This window comes from Rhinopithecus bieti, unplaced genomic scaffold, assembly GCF_001698545.2.
Source record: "Rhinopithecus bieti isolate Rb0 unplaced genomic scaffold, ASM169854v2 scaffold_11933, whole genome shotgun sequence".
Taxonomy (NCBI): Eukaryota; Metazoa; Chordata; class Mammalia; order Primates; family Cercopithecidae; genus Rhinopithecus; species Rhinopithecus bieti.
The window spans coordinates 1,057,177-1,074,701 of record NW_016806995.1 but is presented as its reverse complement, the minus strand read 5'-3'; the positions used below and the strand labels follow the sequence as shown (position 1 = coordinate 1,074,701).

Genomic DNA, 17,525 nt, shown 5'->3' with positions numbered 1-17,525 from the left:
CCCCCAACTTTTCCCGCGCGCGCGAAAATCCAGCCGGCGACCCGGGAAGGTGCAGACCAACTAGGCATGCGCCAGGTGATGTCAATCTGAAGAGACCAAGATTTACCTGGTCGCACCTGCGGAACGCCCCCGGACACGCCCGTGCCCCGCCTATCGCCCTCCCACTCCTAGAAAAGCCGCTCCGGAGGATCGCCACGCGCGGACTTCCCAGCTTCCCCACTGCGGTTGATTCCTCACTGCGGTCGGAACTGTTGGAACTCCGTCCGAGAGCTGTACGGGTGACTCTGGGGGCCCCTTTTGTCGGGGGGGGGGCCAACAGACCTCTCCCTACCCACCTTCTTCCCTTGAAGCTAGGTGACCAAAATAAACTTGCAGTTTTGCTCCTACCCTTGCCCAGTCGCTGGTTCTTTTGTACCCGCTCTGGTGGTCTTAGAAAAACAAAACAGAGACTTCGTCTCAAAAAAAAAAAAAAAAAAAAACATGTATTGAATACATGGTTACCAGGAAAGCAAGTCTGGGTATGTTGTCTAGGTTCATTTTCTGGCTCCGTCTTTGGGCAGATTTTGGGCATGGCTTATGACATTCCTATGCCTCAGTTTCCTCATCTGTATGGGGGGGGCATAATAATAGTATTTCATAGGGTCAGAAAGAAGATCAGAAGAAATAGCATAAGTCAAGCGTTTAGAATAGTACCTAACGGTAAATACTTGGTTCCTGTCAGCTGCTGCTATTCCTATTTTTTATTATTATGATCTCGTATCCCCAACCATATTGTAAACTCTAAGTGAAGACAGCATAAGTTAATGCTGGCTCTCTACTATCCCAGGGTTTAGCATCTTGTTATTTCCATGCATTAGACGTGTAATAGATATTACCAAATAGACGAGCTGCTGAAGAATGTTCTGTTTCCCGTAGAAAGAAGACGTGAGGAGGAAACACATCCGTCTGCACATGGAAGGGGCGCTGACTGCCCGGGACAAGGTCGGGGTTCAGGATTTTGTGCTATTGGACGCATATACCAGCGAATCTGCCTTTGTCGACAACCTCCGCAAGCGTTTCAACGAGAACCTCATATACGTAACGTGATCCATTTCTCAGCTGTTTTTCTAGGGTGGTTGTTTCCTTCTTGCCTTCACAACTTTGATGAGTGTGAATAATATCACTCTATTAGGTTAGACATAAAAGGGAGATACTGAGGCGCCACTCTCAGATGCACTTTGATCCTTTGTGCTAAGACGTTTATGGCTGCCCGTCACAGATACCCAACTTACACCACCCTAAGTCACTAAAGGGAATCTGTCCATGTCTGTAAACTGTAGGTCCCAGGACTAGATCTAGGGTTTCAGACGATGTCTGGCGACTCTTTCTCCATCTCTGCTCTGCTTTCTTGGGCATCCATTTCCTTCTCAGGTGCATGGCAGCAAGATGGTTGCCCTCAGATCCGGGCTGTCATTTTATCGCCTTAGGGTTGCCGCTGAGAAGCGAGCCAGTCCTCTGGGGATAAGCTCTAGTAAATGGCCCAAGCTGATGTTGATCAGCTCTGATTGGTCCACTTTCGGTCATGTGCCTGTCTCTGAACCAATCCCATGGCTAGAAATGAAGACTATTCTGACTGGCCAGGCTCTTAGCAGGCCCGCCCCTGGAGGTGAGGGGTGGAGTCAGAGCCCCAGAAGGTATAGACAGAGAGCTGGGGAAGAGGGTTCTCTGAAGGACTTTGTTGGGAGAAAGGGGCAGAGCTACCAAGCAGGCAAAAATAAAAGCTGTCCAGCATACCCCATGAATGGTCAAGGGTCAAGAATGCAGCACTTACCAAACTCTTCTCAGGTTGATCTTGTCACATCTAGTTTTTATTCAAAAGCCAGTTTTTGTTAAATTCACATTTATCACCACGCTCTGATTTGGTGGTCAATTTTCAGGTAAATTCCTCTAGGGTAAAATTCATAGTGTCCCTGTGTGTGTCATGGGTGTTATTAAAATTATTTAATTTTTTGAGATTTTATTAGCTTTTGCCAAGAGTAAATTAGACAGAAGCGGTTTAAAAATATTTGTCTTGTAGCTATTTTGTTTGTAATGGTACCGTGGCTTAATCTATATATTGAAACCAAGGTTACCAGAAGAAATAAACAAGGTGTTTCTTAGAGTACATATCCTACAGCCTAACTTTCAGAATTATCACCCTTAATTGTAGAAATAGAAAAAAAAACTAATTTTATATACAGGAAAAGGAAAAATGACATGGTACAGAGAAGTACAAATGGCATGATAGGATCATCGTGATTAAGCTAAATGTTTCTGATTTGAACTGATAAAGGATTTCAGAAACTGTGTCTTCCACCCTGAATTTCTACTGATTGAAGTAATATGGAATTTTAGTGAAAATTCTCTGCTTCAATTTTATGTTTGATTTTTGTCCTGGAGATTGGAGACATTAGTTAGAATGATTTTGTGTGTAATCTTTTTTTTTTTTTTTTTGAGATGGGTCTTGCTAAGTTGCCCAGGCTAATCTTGAACTCCTGAGTTCAAGCACTCCTCCTGCCTCAGCCTCCCATGTAGCTGGGATTACAGGCACACACCACCACACCCAGCTATTTTAGCATAATCTTAATATAGATTTAGTGTGTCCTGTATTTGAAACAGCTATACACTGAGAATCTGAGAATATCAGATGTATTTTCCAAGGAGCACATTAATTTTTTTCTATATAAGAGCGTGGAGCTCTTTGTTTATTCATAATTGTATTTCAAAAGCCTTATGTTAGTGGTTATATTATACATATAAGTAAGTACCTGAAAAACCTGAATATGAGTAGAGTCTAATGTTGAAATTTGGGAATGTAAGTGCCAGTAGCAGGAGTGTTTTTCCCAATTTTAGAAGGTTTGTAGGTATACCCATCCTATTCTCTTGTTTGTTTGTTTTTTTCTGTTTTTTTCCCCCCCTTTTTCATATGGAGTCTCACTCTGTTGCCCAGGCTGGAGTGCAGTAGCCCGATCTTGGCTCACTGCAACCTCCGCCACCTGGCTTCAAGCAATTCTCCTACCTCAGCCTCCCCATTAGCTGAGACTACAGGCGCCTGCCACCACCCCCGGCTAATTTTTTTGTACTTCTAGTAGAGATGGGGTTTCACCATGTTGGCCAGGCTGGTCTCAAACTCCTGACCTTGGGTGACCCACCTGCCTCAGCCTCCCAGAGTCGTGGGATTACAGGCGTGAGCCACCGCGCTCGGCCCACCCATCCTACTTTCACTGAATGCCAGAGAGACCTTTAAGAACCATGCGTCAGGTTACGTGCTCCCCTCTTAAAGTGATCCATTCACGTAATGGTTTAGGGAGGTATTTCTCTTTTTTTGTATCTTCAACTTTTAACTTCAGGGGTACATGTGCAGGATGTGCAGGTTTGTTACATAGGTAAACATGTGCTGTGGTGGTTTGCTGATCAATCCATCACCTAGGTATTAAGACCAGCATGCATTAGCTATTCTTTCTGGTGCTCTCTCTGTCTTCTGCAACAAGCCCCAATGTGTGTTGTTCCCCCTTCCCACAAATGTGTCCATGTGTTCTCATCATTTCATTCCCACTTATTAGCAAGAACATGCAGTGTTTGGTTTTCTGTTCCTGCATTAGTTTGCTGAGGATAACGGCTTCTAGCTTCTTCCATGTAGCAGCAAAGGACATGATCTCGTTCCCTTTCATGGCTGCATAGTATTCCATAATGTATATGCACTCTATTTTCTTTATTCAGTCTATCATTGATGGGCATTTGGGTTGATTCCATGTCTTTGCTGTTGTGAGTAGTACTGCAGTGAACACACATGTACATGTATCTTTATAATAGAATGATTTATATTTCTTTGGGTATATACCCAGTATTGGGATTGCTGGGTCAAATGGTATTTCTGTCTCTAGATCTTTGAGGAATTGCCACACTGTTTTCCACAGTGGTTGAACTAATTTACACTTCCACCAACAGTGTAAAAGCCTTCCTTTTTCTCCACTGCCTTGCCAACATCTGTTGTTTTTTCACTTTTTAATAATCACCATTCTGACTGGCATGAGCTGATATCTCATTGTGGTTGGATTTGCATTTCTCTAATGATCAGTGGTGTTGAGCTTTTTTCATATGATTGTTGGCTGCACGTATGTCTCCTTTTTGAGAAGTGTCTGTTTATTTCCTTTGCCCACTTTTTAATGGGTTTGTTTTTTCTTGTAAATTTGTTTAAATTCCTTGTAGACCAGATATTAGACCTTTGTCAGATGAATAGGTTGCAGAACTTTTCTCCCATTCTGTAGGTTGGCTCTTCACTCTGGTGATAGTTTCTTTTGCTGTGCAGAAGCCCTTTAGTTTAATTAGATCCCATTTGTCAATCTTTGCTTTTGTTGCAGTTGCTTTTGGCGTTTTTGTCATGAAATCTTTGTAGGGCAGGTATTTCATTTCAGTAGGGAAGGGTGGTATCTCTGCCATCCACAGTATTTGGAATAAAACCCCAGTTCCTCATGGGAGCCCACAGAGCCTGGATGATCTGAACCTGCTCCATCTTCAACATCCTCCCTTGCTAGTCTCCATTCTGCCCTTACTCGGACTTCAACCACAATGGCCTCTCATGCCGCTAGCCTGCCACATGTATTCCTTCAGCCTGAAATGCCCTTCCTGCCTACTTTGTTCATGGTTGGCTCCTCATCCTTCAAGCTCTGCTCAGATATCACCTCCTTAAAGAAGTCTTCCCGGCAAGGTGCGGTGGCTCACGCCTGTAATCCCAGCACTTTGGGAGGCCAAGGCAGGCAGATCACCTGAGGTCAGGAGTTCAAGACCAGCCTAGCCAACATGGTAAAACCCCATCTCTACTAAAAATACAAAATTAGCTGGGTGTGGTGGCACATGCCTGTAATCCCAGCTATGGGAGGCTGAGGAGAATCACTTGAACCCAGGAGGCAGAGGTTGCAGTGAGCTGAGATTGAGCCACTGCACTCCAGCCTGGGCAGTGAAGTAAGACTCTGTCTCAAAAAAAAAAAAAAAAAAAAAAAGAAGAAGAAGACTTCCCCATGCCTGCTAATATGGCCTGCCTTCATTGTTTATACCCTCATTACGCTGTGTATACCTTTCTCTTTTTTTATTTTTATTATCATTATTTTTTTTGAGATGGAGTCTTGCTCTGTCACCCGGGCTGGAGCGCAGTGACACGATCTCGACTCACTGCAACCTCCACCTCCTGGGTTCAAGAGATTCTCCTGCCTCTGCCTCCCGAGTAGCTGGGACTACAGGCGTGCACCATCATGCCCGGCTAATTTTTTGTATTTTTAGTAGAGATGGGGTTTTACCATGTTAGCCAGGATGGTCTCGATCTCCTCACCTGTGATCTGCCCCCCTCGGTCTCCCAAAGTGCTGGGATCACAGGCATGAGCCACCACACCCAGCCATGTACACCTTTCTTAATACTGATCTCTTCCTGCAGCTGTCTTCATTCCTCAGCTGTTTGTCTGCTGTCTCCCTCATACCCCCGCCCCCACCATGTAAGCTCCCAGCAGAGATCCCGCCTGATGTATCATTTTAAATCCTCCATGCAGAATGAATACACGGGGATCATCATGTGTGACAGTCTTTTGCACCCCAGAATTCCTCACTTTTGCTTTGGTCCATTTCTCTAGACATATATTGGCACCCTCCTTGTGTCCGTGAATCCATACCAGGAGCTCGGAATCTACACTGTGAGCCAGATGGAACTTTATCAAGGGGTCAATTTCTTTGAACTGCCACCACATGTGTGAGTAGCATCCACAGGATCATCACTAGAAGGATTTTTATTTTTCCCCTTCCTCTCTCTCCTTCCTTCTCTGTCTCCTTCCTTCTCACCATGCATCTGTCCGTCCGTCCATCCATCCATCCATCCATCCACCCACCCATCCGTTCATCCTCCTATCCATCCACATATCCATCCATCCACCTATCCATCCATTCATTCACCTATCCATCCACCTACCTACCTATCCATCAATATATCCATCCATCCATCTAAATCTTTGATGCATGTTTATTAGGTTCTGTACCTCATTTAAGCCCTTGCCTTCTTGTAAAGTAAGTCTTCCAAAGCAGTAGAAAACTTTAGAAGGTCTTTATGGAGTCTCAGCTTAAATATGAAAAAAGGTGGAACCTTTGTGTAACTGCTGAGAAATTTAAGAGTGTGGCTGGAGAGACGTCTTCTCTGGGAAGAGGGTTGCTATAGTGCCGTCCACTGGTGCCTAATAAGACTGCTCCTTGGTAGAAATTTAACCAGGGCTATGGAAGCTTAAGAGGTGCAAATTTCTTCATTTCTCTCCCCTATGTATAACCTATGGTAATAATAATTTGTAGAGGGTGATTATATTTTTAGTACATAACATTTTCTGTTTTATGCAAATTTTTGAAAATACATACTCGCCTGCAGTATGGCCAGAATTTGTTTTTATGTAACACTATAAGCTGACAGGGTAGAATTATTCACCTGAACTCAGATCTCTTGTCTCCAAACACCATTTTCCTTCTTAACATGTAACTGACTCTGTAAAAACAATCTGTTTAGATTTCTCATTTGATTCGGAAGTTAATTAAAAGGGACCGAAATAAAAATTTACGTGTAGTTAGAGTTTACTGGTTAGTTACACATTAATTCAGAGTTTCTAGAGCCATTTCACAGAGGCTAGAAAATATAACCACTTTGATATCAGTTTTCACAAAGTTGAGAACATTTTTAAGTCTTAAAACCTTACTATTTTAAATAATTTCCTTTGTATTTGAAAATAATGTATAACCCATATTATCTGCTAAATATTGCTGTTTGTTTGTCACTATGCCTAATTGGCCAAATTTTCTAATAGTTATTTAACATTCAAAACAACAACTATCAAAAGAAAGGAAAGATGAGCAATTTTTTTCTTGCCCAGGCTTTGCTGAATTTTCTAGTTTTTCTCCCTCTTGACTTCTAGGCTAATATTTAGATTCTGCCTCTGTTGTCTTGGTGACTCAGCTATTCCACTTTCTTTTCTTTTTTTTTTTTTCTTTTTGAGATGGAGTCTTGCTCTGTTGCCCAGGCAGGAGTGCAGTAGTGCTATTTTGGCTCACTGCAAGCTCCACCTCCTGGGTTCATGCCATTCTCCTACCTCAGCCTCCTGAGTAGCTGGGACTACAGGCGCCCGCCACTGCGCCCGGCTAATGTTTGTTTTTTTTTTTTTTTTTTGTATTTTTAGTAGAGATGGGGTTTCGCTGTGTTGGCCAGGATGGTCTCGATCTCCTGAGCTCATGATCCACCCAGCTCAGCCTCGCAAAGTGCTGGGATTACAGGCATGAACTATTCCACTTTCTAAGGCACTCATAAGCCTTTCTGCATCCCTGCCATATATATGTTGAGACAGGGTCTCGCTTTGTCACCCGGACTGGAGAGCGGTGACACAATAATGGATCACTGCAGCCTCCACCTCCCACAACTCAGGTGATCCTCCAACCTCAGCCTCCTAAGTAGCCAGGAGTACAGGCACACACTACCACCCTGGCTAATTTTTGTATTTTTTGTAGAGACAAGGTCTCAGTGTGTTGCCCAGGCTGGTCTCAAACTCCTGGGCTCAAGCAATCTGCCCGCTTCAGCCTCCCAAAGTGCTGGGATTACAGGTGTGAGCCACCATGCCCAGCCACCACAATGGATTAAAAGCCAAAATGGCTTTGCAATTCTGCCTCATATTCAGGTTCTATTCCTGGGACACCTTCATGCTTTGGTGTCTGATCTTGAAGATAAAGTGCTTCTCATAGTTTTACCTCTTGTCCTAAAGATATCACTGAAGTTTGTTAATCTCTTTGGTTTCCTGCCACTCCATTCTTAGTATTCTAGGTTTTGAGGGAAAAAATACATGAGATCTTATTCTGTTTATTGAATTGAATTATTTAATATTTAGACAAGATTGTTATTTTCACCTATAGTTAAAAGAACATCTCTTGGAGATGTAAGTTAGTAGCTGGCTTATTCTTATAAAACATGTTGATGGATTAAAAACGTAAATTTGGTGAACTTCAAAAAATATTTTCAGGCCCGGTGCAGTGGCTTACGCCTGTAATCCCAGCACTTTGGGAGGCTGAGGCAGGTGGATCATGAGGTCAGGAGTTCCAGACCAGCCTGACCAACATGGTGAAACCCCGTCTCTACTAAAAATACAAAAATTAGCCAGGTGTGGTGGTGTGCACCTATAATCCCAGCTACTCAAGAGGCTGAGGCATGAGAATCGCTTGAACTTGGGAGGCAGAGGTTGCAGTGAGCCCAGATCGCGCCATTACACTCTGGCCTGGGCGACAGAGCAAGACTCCATCTCAAAAAAACATTCATTACTGCTTAAATTCTTTTGACTCTTCTACGATTTGAGTTTTGGTATCTAGTACACTTTATATTTGGTCAGTCCGTGGGTCGTAATAGAGAGTTTTTTGTTTTGTTGTTTTTCGGGTTTGGGTTTGGTTTTTTGTTTTTGTTTTTGAGACAGAGTCGTGCTCTGTTGCCCAGGCTGGAGTACAATGGTGCGATCTCGGCTCACTGCAACCTCTGCCTCCCGGGTTCAAGTAATTCTCCTGCCTCAGCCTCCCGAGTAGCTGGGATTACAAGCGTGCACCACCATACCTGGCTAATTTTTGTATCTTTTTTTAGTACAGATGAGGTTTCATCATGTTGGCCAGGCTGGTCTCGAACTCCTGACCTCAAGTGATCCACCTGCCTCAGCTTCCCGGACTGCTGGGATTACAAGCATGAACCACTGTGCCCCGCCTATGGAAAGGGCTTGACATGTGTTTGAGCTCATTGTCCTTGTACCACAGTCTGGATGTGGCTTCCTGGAGCTGGAGCACCTATTTTGCTTCTTTGGTGGGTGTCAGAGTCAAGGGAAGTACCATGAAAACCAATTTGTTTCTGTCTCACTCCTCCAGCTACGCTATAGCCGACAACGCTTACCGAATGATGTGCTCTGAACTAAATAACCATTTCATCCTCATTTCTGGAGAGAGTGGGGCAGGGAAAACAGAGGCCTCCAAGAAAATTCTCCAGTATTTTGCAGTGACCTGCCCAATGACCCAGTCACTACAAATAGCCCGTGACAGACTGCTGCTCTCCAACCCAGTGCTGGAGGTAAGCGGTCTTTGGGGACCAATCGAAGGGAGTCCCAGGGAGGTCACTAAGTGAGACAAATCCTGTATGGGCAGGTCAGTTAAAATGGGCAGGTCACTGTTAAGAAAAGGGTCACACAGATAGTGTCACAGTTAAGGGTGTGACCTGGAAGTAAGCCATTTCCCCATTTGTTGAATGGGTCTGCTTATAGTACCTACCTTTTAAGACATTCGGTTTTTGGGTTTTTTTTTTTGTTTTTTTGGTTTTTTTTGAGACAGAGTCTCTCTCTGTCACCCAGGCTGGAGTACAGTGGCACAATCTCGGCTCACAGAAACCTCCGCCTCCTGGGTTTAAGCGATTCTCCTGCTTCTGCTTCCCAAGTAGCTGGTACTACAGGCATGTGCCATCATTCCCAGCTAATTTTTGCCTTTTTAGTAGAGACGGGGTTTCGCCATGTTGGCCAGGCTGGTCTCGAACTCCTGACCTCAGGTGACCTGCCTGCATCAGCCTCCCAAAGTGCTAGAATTACAGGCGTGAGCTACCGCACCCAGCCTAAGAAGTTTTGAGGATTGAGTGAAACAGGTGCACAAAAAGCACACAGCAGAATTAGGAAGCACCAAAAATACTGTATTATTTATTAATAGTTTTCTTATTGTTGAGTTAAAATTATTTTGGTTATATGATTACTTACATTGTTGCAATTCACCGACTTGGTGGCTGATCCTGAACAAGTCATTTTCTCCTTTGTTTTTGTGGCCCTTTCTATAAATGACGATGTTTATAGTAGAAGGAATTTTCCCAGTGGACCCTTTGAGCAGAACAATGTGATACAAAAAGGGGTCTGGTGATGGGGACTGTCAACCATAACTTCTAGAGCAGCATCGGGCTAGGGTTCTGTGTACCCCTCCTGAGACCATTTCCAATATATTCCTAGATTGGATTATAGGAAGAAGATATTGTTCCCCTCTTCTCCCCAGGTCCAAATCTAGTGTTTGGCATTAAATTCTCTGTAGTTAGTGATCCCTTCTTAGAAGATAATGCATGCCTTTCCTCCCTGGCTCCTTCTGCCCTCTCTCCTCCGTTTTCGTACTAAGCATATTATTTGGGATCAGGAATTTGACACGCATGGTGAGCTTAAATGACAGTGAATGACACTTTGTATTCCAAGGCTTTTGGAAATGCCAGAACGCTCCGGAATGACAACTCCAGCAGATTTGGGAAATACATGGATATACAATTTGATTTTCAGGTACACTGAAGCTCCTATTACTGGTTCATGGGGACCCCTTATTTTGCCAGTGACGGAACCCAAGCCAAGGCCCCTTAAGGGGAGAATGACATTTATTGGCTCAAGCAGTTTAAAAATGTATCCAGGGTTAGTGCTAGTTTTAGGAAGTGCAAGTAAAGACCACAATGAGATAACATTTTATACCATCTGGATGGGCAAAAACTAAAAAGTCTAATATATATGAGGTGTTGATGAAGATATGGATCATAAGGAATTCTTACACATTGCTGGTGGGGTGTAAAATATTGGGAAATTATTGGAAAATAATGGGGTGTACCAGAGTTATGATGTTATCTTAGGAAGCTGGAAAAACATAATCTAAGGTGCAACCATCCCGCTCTCAGAGATATCTCAAAGATATCAGATGCGTAAGCATGTCCATAACAGAACTGCTCATCATGATGAGCAAGTAAGTAGACTGAACAGCACCAACGCATCTGGAGAGAACTGAAATGTCCATCAACAGGAGAATGACTACATTGTGGTGTGTTCACAACATCAGGCATTACACTGCAGAGAGAAAATGAACCACACAGGTACACCTCACATGGATGGGTCTTGGGAACTTACTGTATGCCAGCGTGATATCATTTTTTTCATTAAGCTTAAAAACAAATCACAAGGACCGAACACAGTGGCTCATGCCTGTAATCCCAGCAATTTGGGAGGCCAAGGCAGGTGGATTACCTGAGGTCAGGAGTTCAGGACCAGCCTGGCCAACATGGTGAAACTTCATCTCTTAAAAAAAAATGCAAAAAAATTAGCCGGGTGTGGTGGTGTGCACCTGTAATCCCAGCTACTCGGAAGGCTGAGGCAGGAGAATTGCTTGAACCTGGGAGGTGGAGGTTTCAGACAGCCGAGATGGCACACTGCACTCCAGCCCGGGCAACAAGAGTGAAACTTCATCTCAAAAAAAAAAAAAAAAAAAAACAGACACAAGTAAACAATATCTTGTTTAGGCATGCCTGCTTACCTGGCAGGGGCCGGCACTCTTTTTCAGATACAGCCAGATAGTAAACATTTTAGGCTTTGTGAGCCATTCAGCCATACAGTCGAAATGACCCAAGTCCACTCTTGTAGCATGAAAGCAGCCATGGACAATGCATAAGTGAATGAGCATGGCTGTGTTAGACACAGAATTTAAGTGGAGCTAAGGCAAGCAGGAAAGGAAGGCAGAATTCTCAAGGGCTCATCATTCCAAGTGGTAAAATGACACATGGGAGAACAGCAGCTGTATGAGCATGGAGCTCAATGATGAAGACAAACTGGCTCAAGGATGTCCCAGAGGCTGGGAAGTGGGCCTCTGGTGGAGTGGATTTGGAAAGAAATTTAATAGCTATGTGTATTTGAAAACCTTTTTGGAAGTTCAACACATATATTGAAAAGGCTGTAAAACATGGGGACAGCCCAGTGAATTTTTACATATGTATCCACCTCTGTAACCACCACCCAGACCAAGACATAAAAATGTCTAGCATCTGGGCCAGGCTTGGTGGCTCGTGCCTGTAATCCCAGCACTTTGGGAGGCCAAGGTGGGCGGATCACCTGAGGTCAGGAGTTTGAGACCAGCCTGGCCAACATGGTGAAACCCTGTTTCTAATAAAAATACAAAAATTAGCCAGGTGTGGTGGTGCACGCCTGTAGTCCCAGTTACTCGGGAGACTGAGGCATGAGAATTGCTTAAACTTGAGAGGCAGAGGTTGCAGTGAGCCCAGATTACACCACTGCACTCCAGCCTGAGCAAGAGAGTGAGACTCTATCTCAAAAAAAAAAAAAAAAGATAGCATCTGGAGGCCAGGCAGTAGTGACTCACACCTGTAATAACAGCATTTTGGGAGGTCAAGGTGGGAGGATTGCTTGAGCCCAGGAGTTCAAGACCAGCCTGGGGAACATATTGAGACCCCGTCTTTACAAAAAAACAAAATAAAATAGCAAGGCACAGTGGTGCATGCTTATAGTCCCAGTTACTTGGGAGGCTGAGGCGGGAGAATTGCTTGAGTCCAGGCATTTGAGGTTATAATGAGCCACGATCAGGCCACAGTACTCCAGCCTGGGCAACAGAGCAAGACCCTATCTCTTAAAATAAAAATTAAAAAAAAAAAATTCTAACATCTGAAAGCTTTTCCTGCCCTTCCCCAACACACTCCCCCTTCCCACTGCCCACTGTTCTGACCTCTGTGATCATGGGTTCATTTCACTGGTGAAGTGCATATGAATGAAATTACACAGTATGTTCTATTTTGTGCCTGACTTCTTTCAGTTAACGTATCTGTCAGATTCATCCATGTCCTTGCATGTAGCAGTTGTTCACTTTTTGATTATATGACTATGTCACAACTTATCTGTTCTCCTTTTGTTGGACATTTGGGCTATTTGCAGTTTGGGTCTGTGACATATAGCAGTTTGAACATCCGTGCACATGCCCTTTAGTAGATTTATATTGGATTAAAGAAGTAGAATTGTGGGGTTCTTACCAGCAAAGCAGTGTTAGGATAATTAATGATGGTTCCGGTTGCTCCATACCCTTGCCAACATTTATATTGTTCACCCTTTTGAGAAATTCTGGTGGGATATAGTGGTTTTTCACTGTGATTTAAGTTTGTATCTCCTTGGTAATTAATGAAATTTTGCTTCTTGGGCACTTAAAGGCTTTCTTTTTCATTGAAGTCTTTTGCCCATTTTTAATTGGGTTGTTGGTTCTTTCCTATTGATTTGCAAGAATCTCTATATATTCTGGAATAAAATCCTTTATTGGATATATTATTGAAAATATTAAGACAGTGTGATATTGACACAAGGATAGATAAAGAGGACAATGGATCAGAATAAAGTCCAGACAAGATCGAGTCCACATGTACAGTCAGCTGACTTACAACAGAAGCATCACTATGATTCAGTAGAGACAAGATCATCTTTCCAATAAATGGCACAGATCAACTGGATATCAACATGAATAAAAACACCTTTGACCACTCCCCCTCTCCATATACAAAATTCAATAGTGATGCATCATTATCCTAAACAATCAAGCTTCTAGAAAAAGACATAGAAACTATCTTCATGATAGTTTCTTGGGGTAAGCAAAAATCTTTGTAAACAGAACCCAGGAAATACTAATGATAGAAGATTGATAGGTCCAAAAAAAGAAGAAGAAGATTGATAGATCAGACTTCATTCCAACTTAGAACTTCAAGCCATCAGGAGATGCCAGGAAGAGATTTGTGTTGTCACTGCTGCATTTTTTGTTTTGTTTTGAAGGGCATCCCTGTAGGTGGGCATATCATCAGTTACTTGATAGAGAAGTCCCGAGTTGTCTACCAAAACCAAGGTGAGCGGAATTTCCATATCTTCTACCAGCTGCTGGCAGGTGGCGAAGAGGAGCGCCTGGCTCTCCTGGGACTGGAGCGAGACCCCCAGCTATATAAATACCTCTCACAGGTGGGAAGGACCAGCACCTGGCTTTGGTGGCTCTTCGGATGAGGGGATCAGAGGTGTTTATACGGGCTGCTGTAGGATGTTTGAGATGTTCTATTACCATCGTGCTATGTGTCCTATTGGCTGATTTCTTGATACATGTATATATCACAAGCAATCTAACCCATCTCCTCTTGTGCCTGGCAGCTATATCACCTTGGTAAAGTAACCGATGTCTAGGCAAGTGGTTCTCATCCCTGGCTGAAACTAGAATCACCTGAAGAACCCTTTAAAAACACAAATGCCTGGGCCATACCCTCCAGAGATTCAGATTTCACTGGTCTGGGGTAGGACCTGGGCATTAGAATTATTTTAAACGTCCTCCTGGTGATTTAGTGTACAGCCAAAGTGCGGAACGCTGATCTGGGTGTGATAGAAACTCACCGTCCAACTATATCTAAAACCTATGCTATCTCATTCTGCTTCCAAACTACTTTTTTTTTTTTTCTGTTTTTGGGACGGGGTCTCGCTCTGTCCTCCAGGTTGGAGTGCAGTAGCATAATAATGGCTCATCGTAGCCTTGACCTCCTGGGCTCAAGGACTCCTCCCATCTCAGCCTCCCAAGTAGCTGGGACTACAGGCTCGAAGTACCATGCCTCGTTAATTTTGTAGTTTTGTAGAGACAGGGTTTCTCCATGTTGCCCAGGCTGGTCTCAAACTCCTGAGCTTGAGAGATCCACCCACCTCGGCCTCCCAAAGTGCTGAGTTTACAAGCATGAGCCACTGTAAACTACTTTTGAAAAGATCTTTTTCCATGCTCCTGCCTTCCATCTTGACAAATGTTTGCTGCCAAATGAACACACCACCTTACAGCTATAGTTCAGACCATTCCTATAAGCAAGCCTAGGGTCTAGTGTTATAGAATTGACTGTCAGAACATAACCCTGCAATATTTGTTTTTCTGCAGCCTGCACTAGCATTCTAGAATATCCAGATTGTATGGCACTTCTCAGTATTTGATGTCATTAACACCTTTTTTGTCCCAACATTTTTTGATTTTTCTCTTCTCACTTGGCCTGGTTTTGAATGGAGGCCACCTTGTAGAATGTAGATGAAGGCATCATTTAAGAGAGAAAATGAGGTCTTATAAAATGAATCTCACAAAATGAGGATCAATACTTCCTAGAAATCATGGAAGAAAAGAAGGCTTGACAAAAGTTTACTTTCAAAAATGAAGACAAGCTGTGGCATGATGGTTCAGGCCTGTAATCCCAGCACTTTTGGAAGCCAAGGTGGGAGGATCGCTTGAGTTCAGGAGTTTAAGACCAGCCTGGGCAATGTAGCAAGACCCCGTCTCTAAATGTGTTTTAAAAATAGAAATAGAAAAATGAAGCTAAATAATGAAAAGAAAGAATCTCATAATCTAATTTTATACTAATCAAACTCTGAACTAATTACTAAAACAAAGAAGACATCAAATGTGATTTTTTTTTTCTTTTTGGAGGGTTTAATTTTCCCAACAAAGTTGTATGGTCACATCATGTTTGTATTCCCATAGCATGATCAGAAAGGGTCAATTTATAAAAATATTTGAGGGCTTCATCCATTTTCCCAAGGGCTTCTCTAACCCTTTGATAAATAATTCCCTTTTAGAATATATCATGCCTTTATTCTTGTAGATTTTTTTCTGGCCACATTAATTCAACTAGATCCGTATACGTCAGGGGCTTTGGAAATGGGTCTAGCAATTTGCCACTATTATTTAAAACCAATTTCATGATCTCTCATAACTTCGGTAAACTTTATGGTTTCACTTGGCAGTATATTTGCACTGCTTCCAAACCAACAGGTTTTGGAGAGGGACTGATTTGCACAGGCCCATCCCTTTGGGGGCAGGAGCAGATGTTGCTGGTTGTGCCGGGAAGGTTTGTGAGGTTGCCAATTTTATATCGGCCACTTCACTAGGAAATATTTTCATGGTATGACACATCTGATTTCCCCCATGCAATGAAGAAAACTTTTAAGAAAACAGATCTTCAGATAATTAGGAAACTGGGAACACCCTGTACCACAAAAGCAAAATAATAAAAAACATTTTCCTAGAACGTTTTCTCTTTAAATCAGTCTGTTATTTAAAACACAGCCTCTGAAGTTCATGGGGAAAATCTCTGTTTGTGATCATTTTCACAAAACCTCTGTTCCTCTAAATGCCAGCCTTTTATTTCCTTGTGGGAAAGCCTTCTTTCATCTAGTCCTGCAGTGACATTTTTGCTGGCAATCTCTAAGTGAGTCAAGAGTTTCTGATTTCAAGCACTGTAATATCTCTGCATATTTCAGCATCTATTTCCTGAGACAAACGGCTTCAATTCATTTAGCAAAAATGATAAGAAAACTATGTTTAAAAGCATGTACAAAAAGATATACCACTTACATGTAACTTGGAATGTTTTCCCAGAAGAGAGATTTTTAAATAAAATTCCAAATAAATTTGGGGAAAAAAAGCAACAGTTGTCAGATCATTACATGCTAGACCATTAGAGAAAAACCTATTTTTTATTTGCAATTCAGTCCATTATAGGACTAGCTTTTGCATCTTCAGAGAGGAATAGACATGCTAATTGCCCTGATAAAATGACATTAAGTGACTCAGACTTTTGTCAACAGGGTCATTGTGCCAAAGAGTCATCCATTAATGACAAGAATGACTGGAAAACTGTTTCCAATGCCTTTTCTGTCATTGATTTTACTGAAGCTGACCTTGAGGTATGTGCTTTTGCAGCAGAACTGATAGTTTCCTCTGAGACTGAGGAAACATTCCTGATTTCTTGGTGTTTGCATAATACAGTGGCCAGATTCAACAAATAAAAATACAGAATGCGGCTGGGTGCGATGGCTCACACCTGTAATTCCAGCATTTTGGGTGGCCAAGGCAGGTGGATCATTTGAGGTCAGGAGTTTGAGACCACCCTGTCCAACATGGTGAAACCCTGTCTCTACTAAAAAAGTACAAAAATTAGCTGGGCGTGGTGGCGGGCGCCTGTAATCCCAACTACTCTAGAGTCTGAGGCAGGAAAATTGCTTGAATCCGGGAGGTGGAGGTTGCAGTGAGCCGAGATCGTGCCACTGCACTCCAGCCTGGGCGACATGAGTGAGACTGCATCTCAAAAACAAAACAAAAGCAAAACACAGGATGCCTTGTTACATATGAATTTCAGATAAACAGTGAAGAATTTTTTAGTATGATCATGTGGACAAACTTATACTAAAAAAAAAAATGTAAGTTTGAAATTCAAATATTAACTGTGGGTTCTTTCATCTGGCAACCCTAAGTTTTCCTAATATTGTGTGCAAGGAGGAGGAGTCGGTTTTTTTTCTCCCGTAAAGTAAGTCCAGTCTCAACAATTTAGATGCCATAGAATTATAAGACTCTCGGCCGGGCGCGGTGGCTCAAGCCTGTAATCCCAGCACTTTGGGAGGCCGAGACGGGCGGATCACGAGGTCAGGAGATCGAGACCATCCTGGCTAATACGGTGAAACCCCGTCTCTACTAAAAAATACAAAAAACTAGCCGGGCGACGAGGCGGGCGCCTGTAGTCCCAGCTACTCGGGAGGCTGAGACAGGAGAATGGCGTGAACCCGGGAGGCGGAGCTTGCAGTGAGCTGAGATCCGGCCACTGCACTCCAGCCTGGGCGGCAGAGCAAGACTCCGTCTCAAAAAAA

General features: G+C 43.0%; 1 protein-coding gene across 7 annotated transcripts in view; it reads left to right on the top strand.

Annotated features, from left to right (window-relative positions):
* The window catches only part of MYO1H (myosin IH), a 107,484-nt gene that overhangs the window by 45,623 nt on the left and 44,336 nt on the right, over window positions 1–17,525 (top strand). For 4 of the 7 annotated variants that reach the window (XM_017879707.1, XM_017879708.1, XM_017879705.1 and 1 more), the window contains exons 2-7: window positions 916–1,077; window positions 5,640–5,755; window positions 8,926–9,124; window positions 10,272–10,352; window positions 13,650–13,829; window positions 16,470–16,568. In XM_017879707.1, coding sequence (XP_017735196.1) covers window positions 916–1,077; window positions 5,640–5,755; window positions 8,926–9,124; window positions 10,272–10,352; window positions 13,650–13,829; window positions 16,470–16,568 — 837 coding nt within the window. Of the gene's footprint in view, window positions 1–915; window positions 1,078–5,639; window positions 5,756–8,925; window positions 9,125–10,271; window positions 10,353–13,649; window positions 13,830–16,469; window positions 16,569–17,525 lie in introns of those variants that run through there. The other 3 variants (XM_017879706.1, XM_017879709.1, XM_017879710.1) reach the window with 3 other exon arrangements.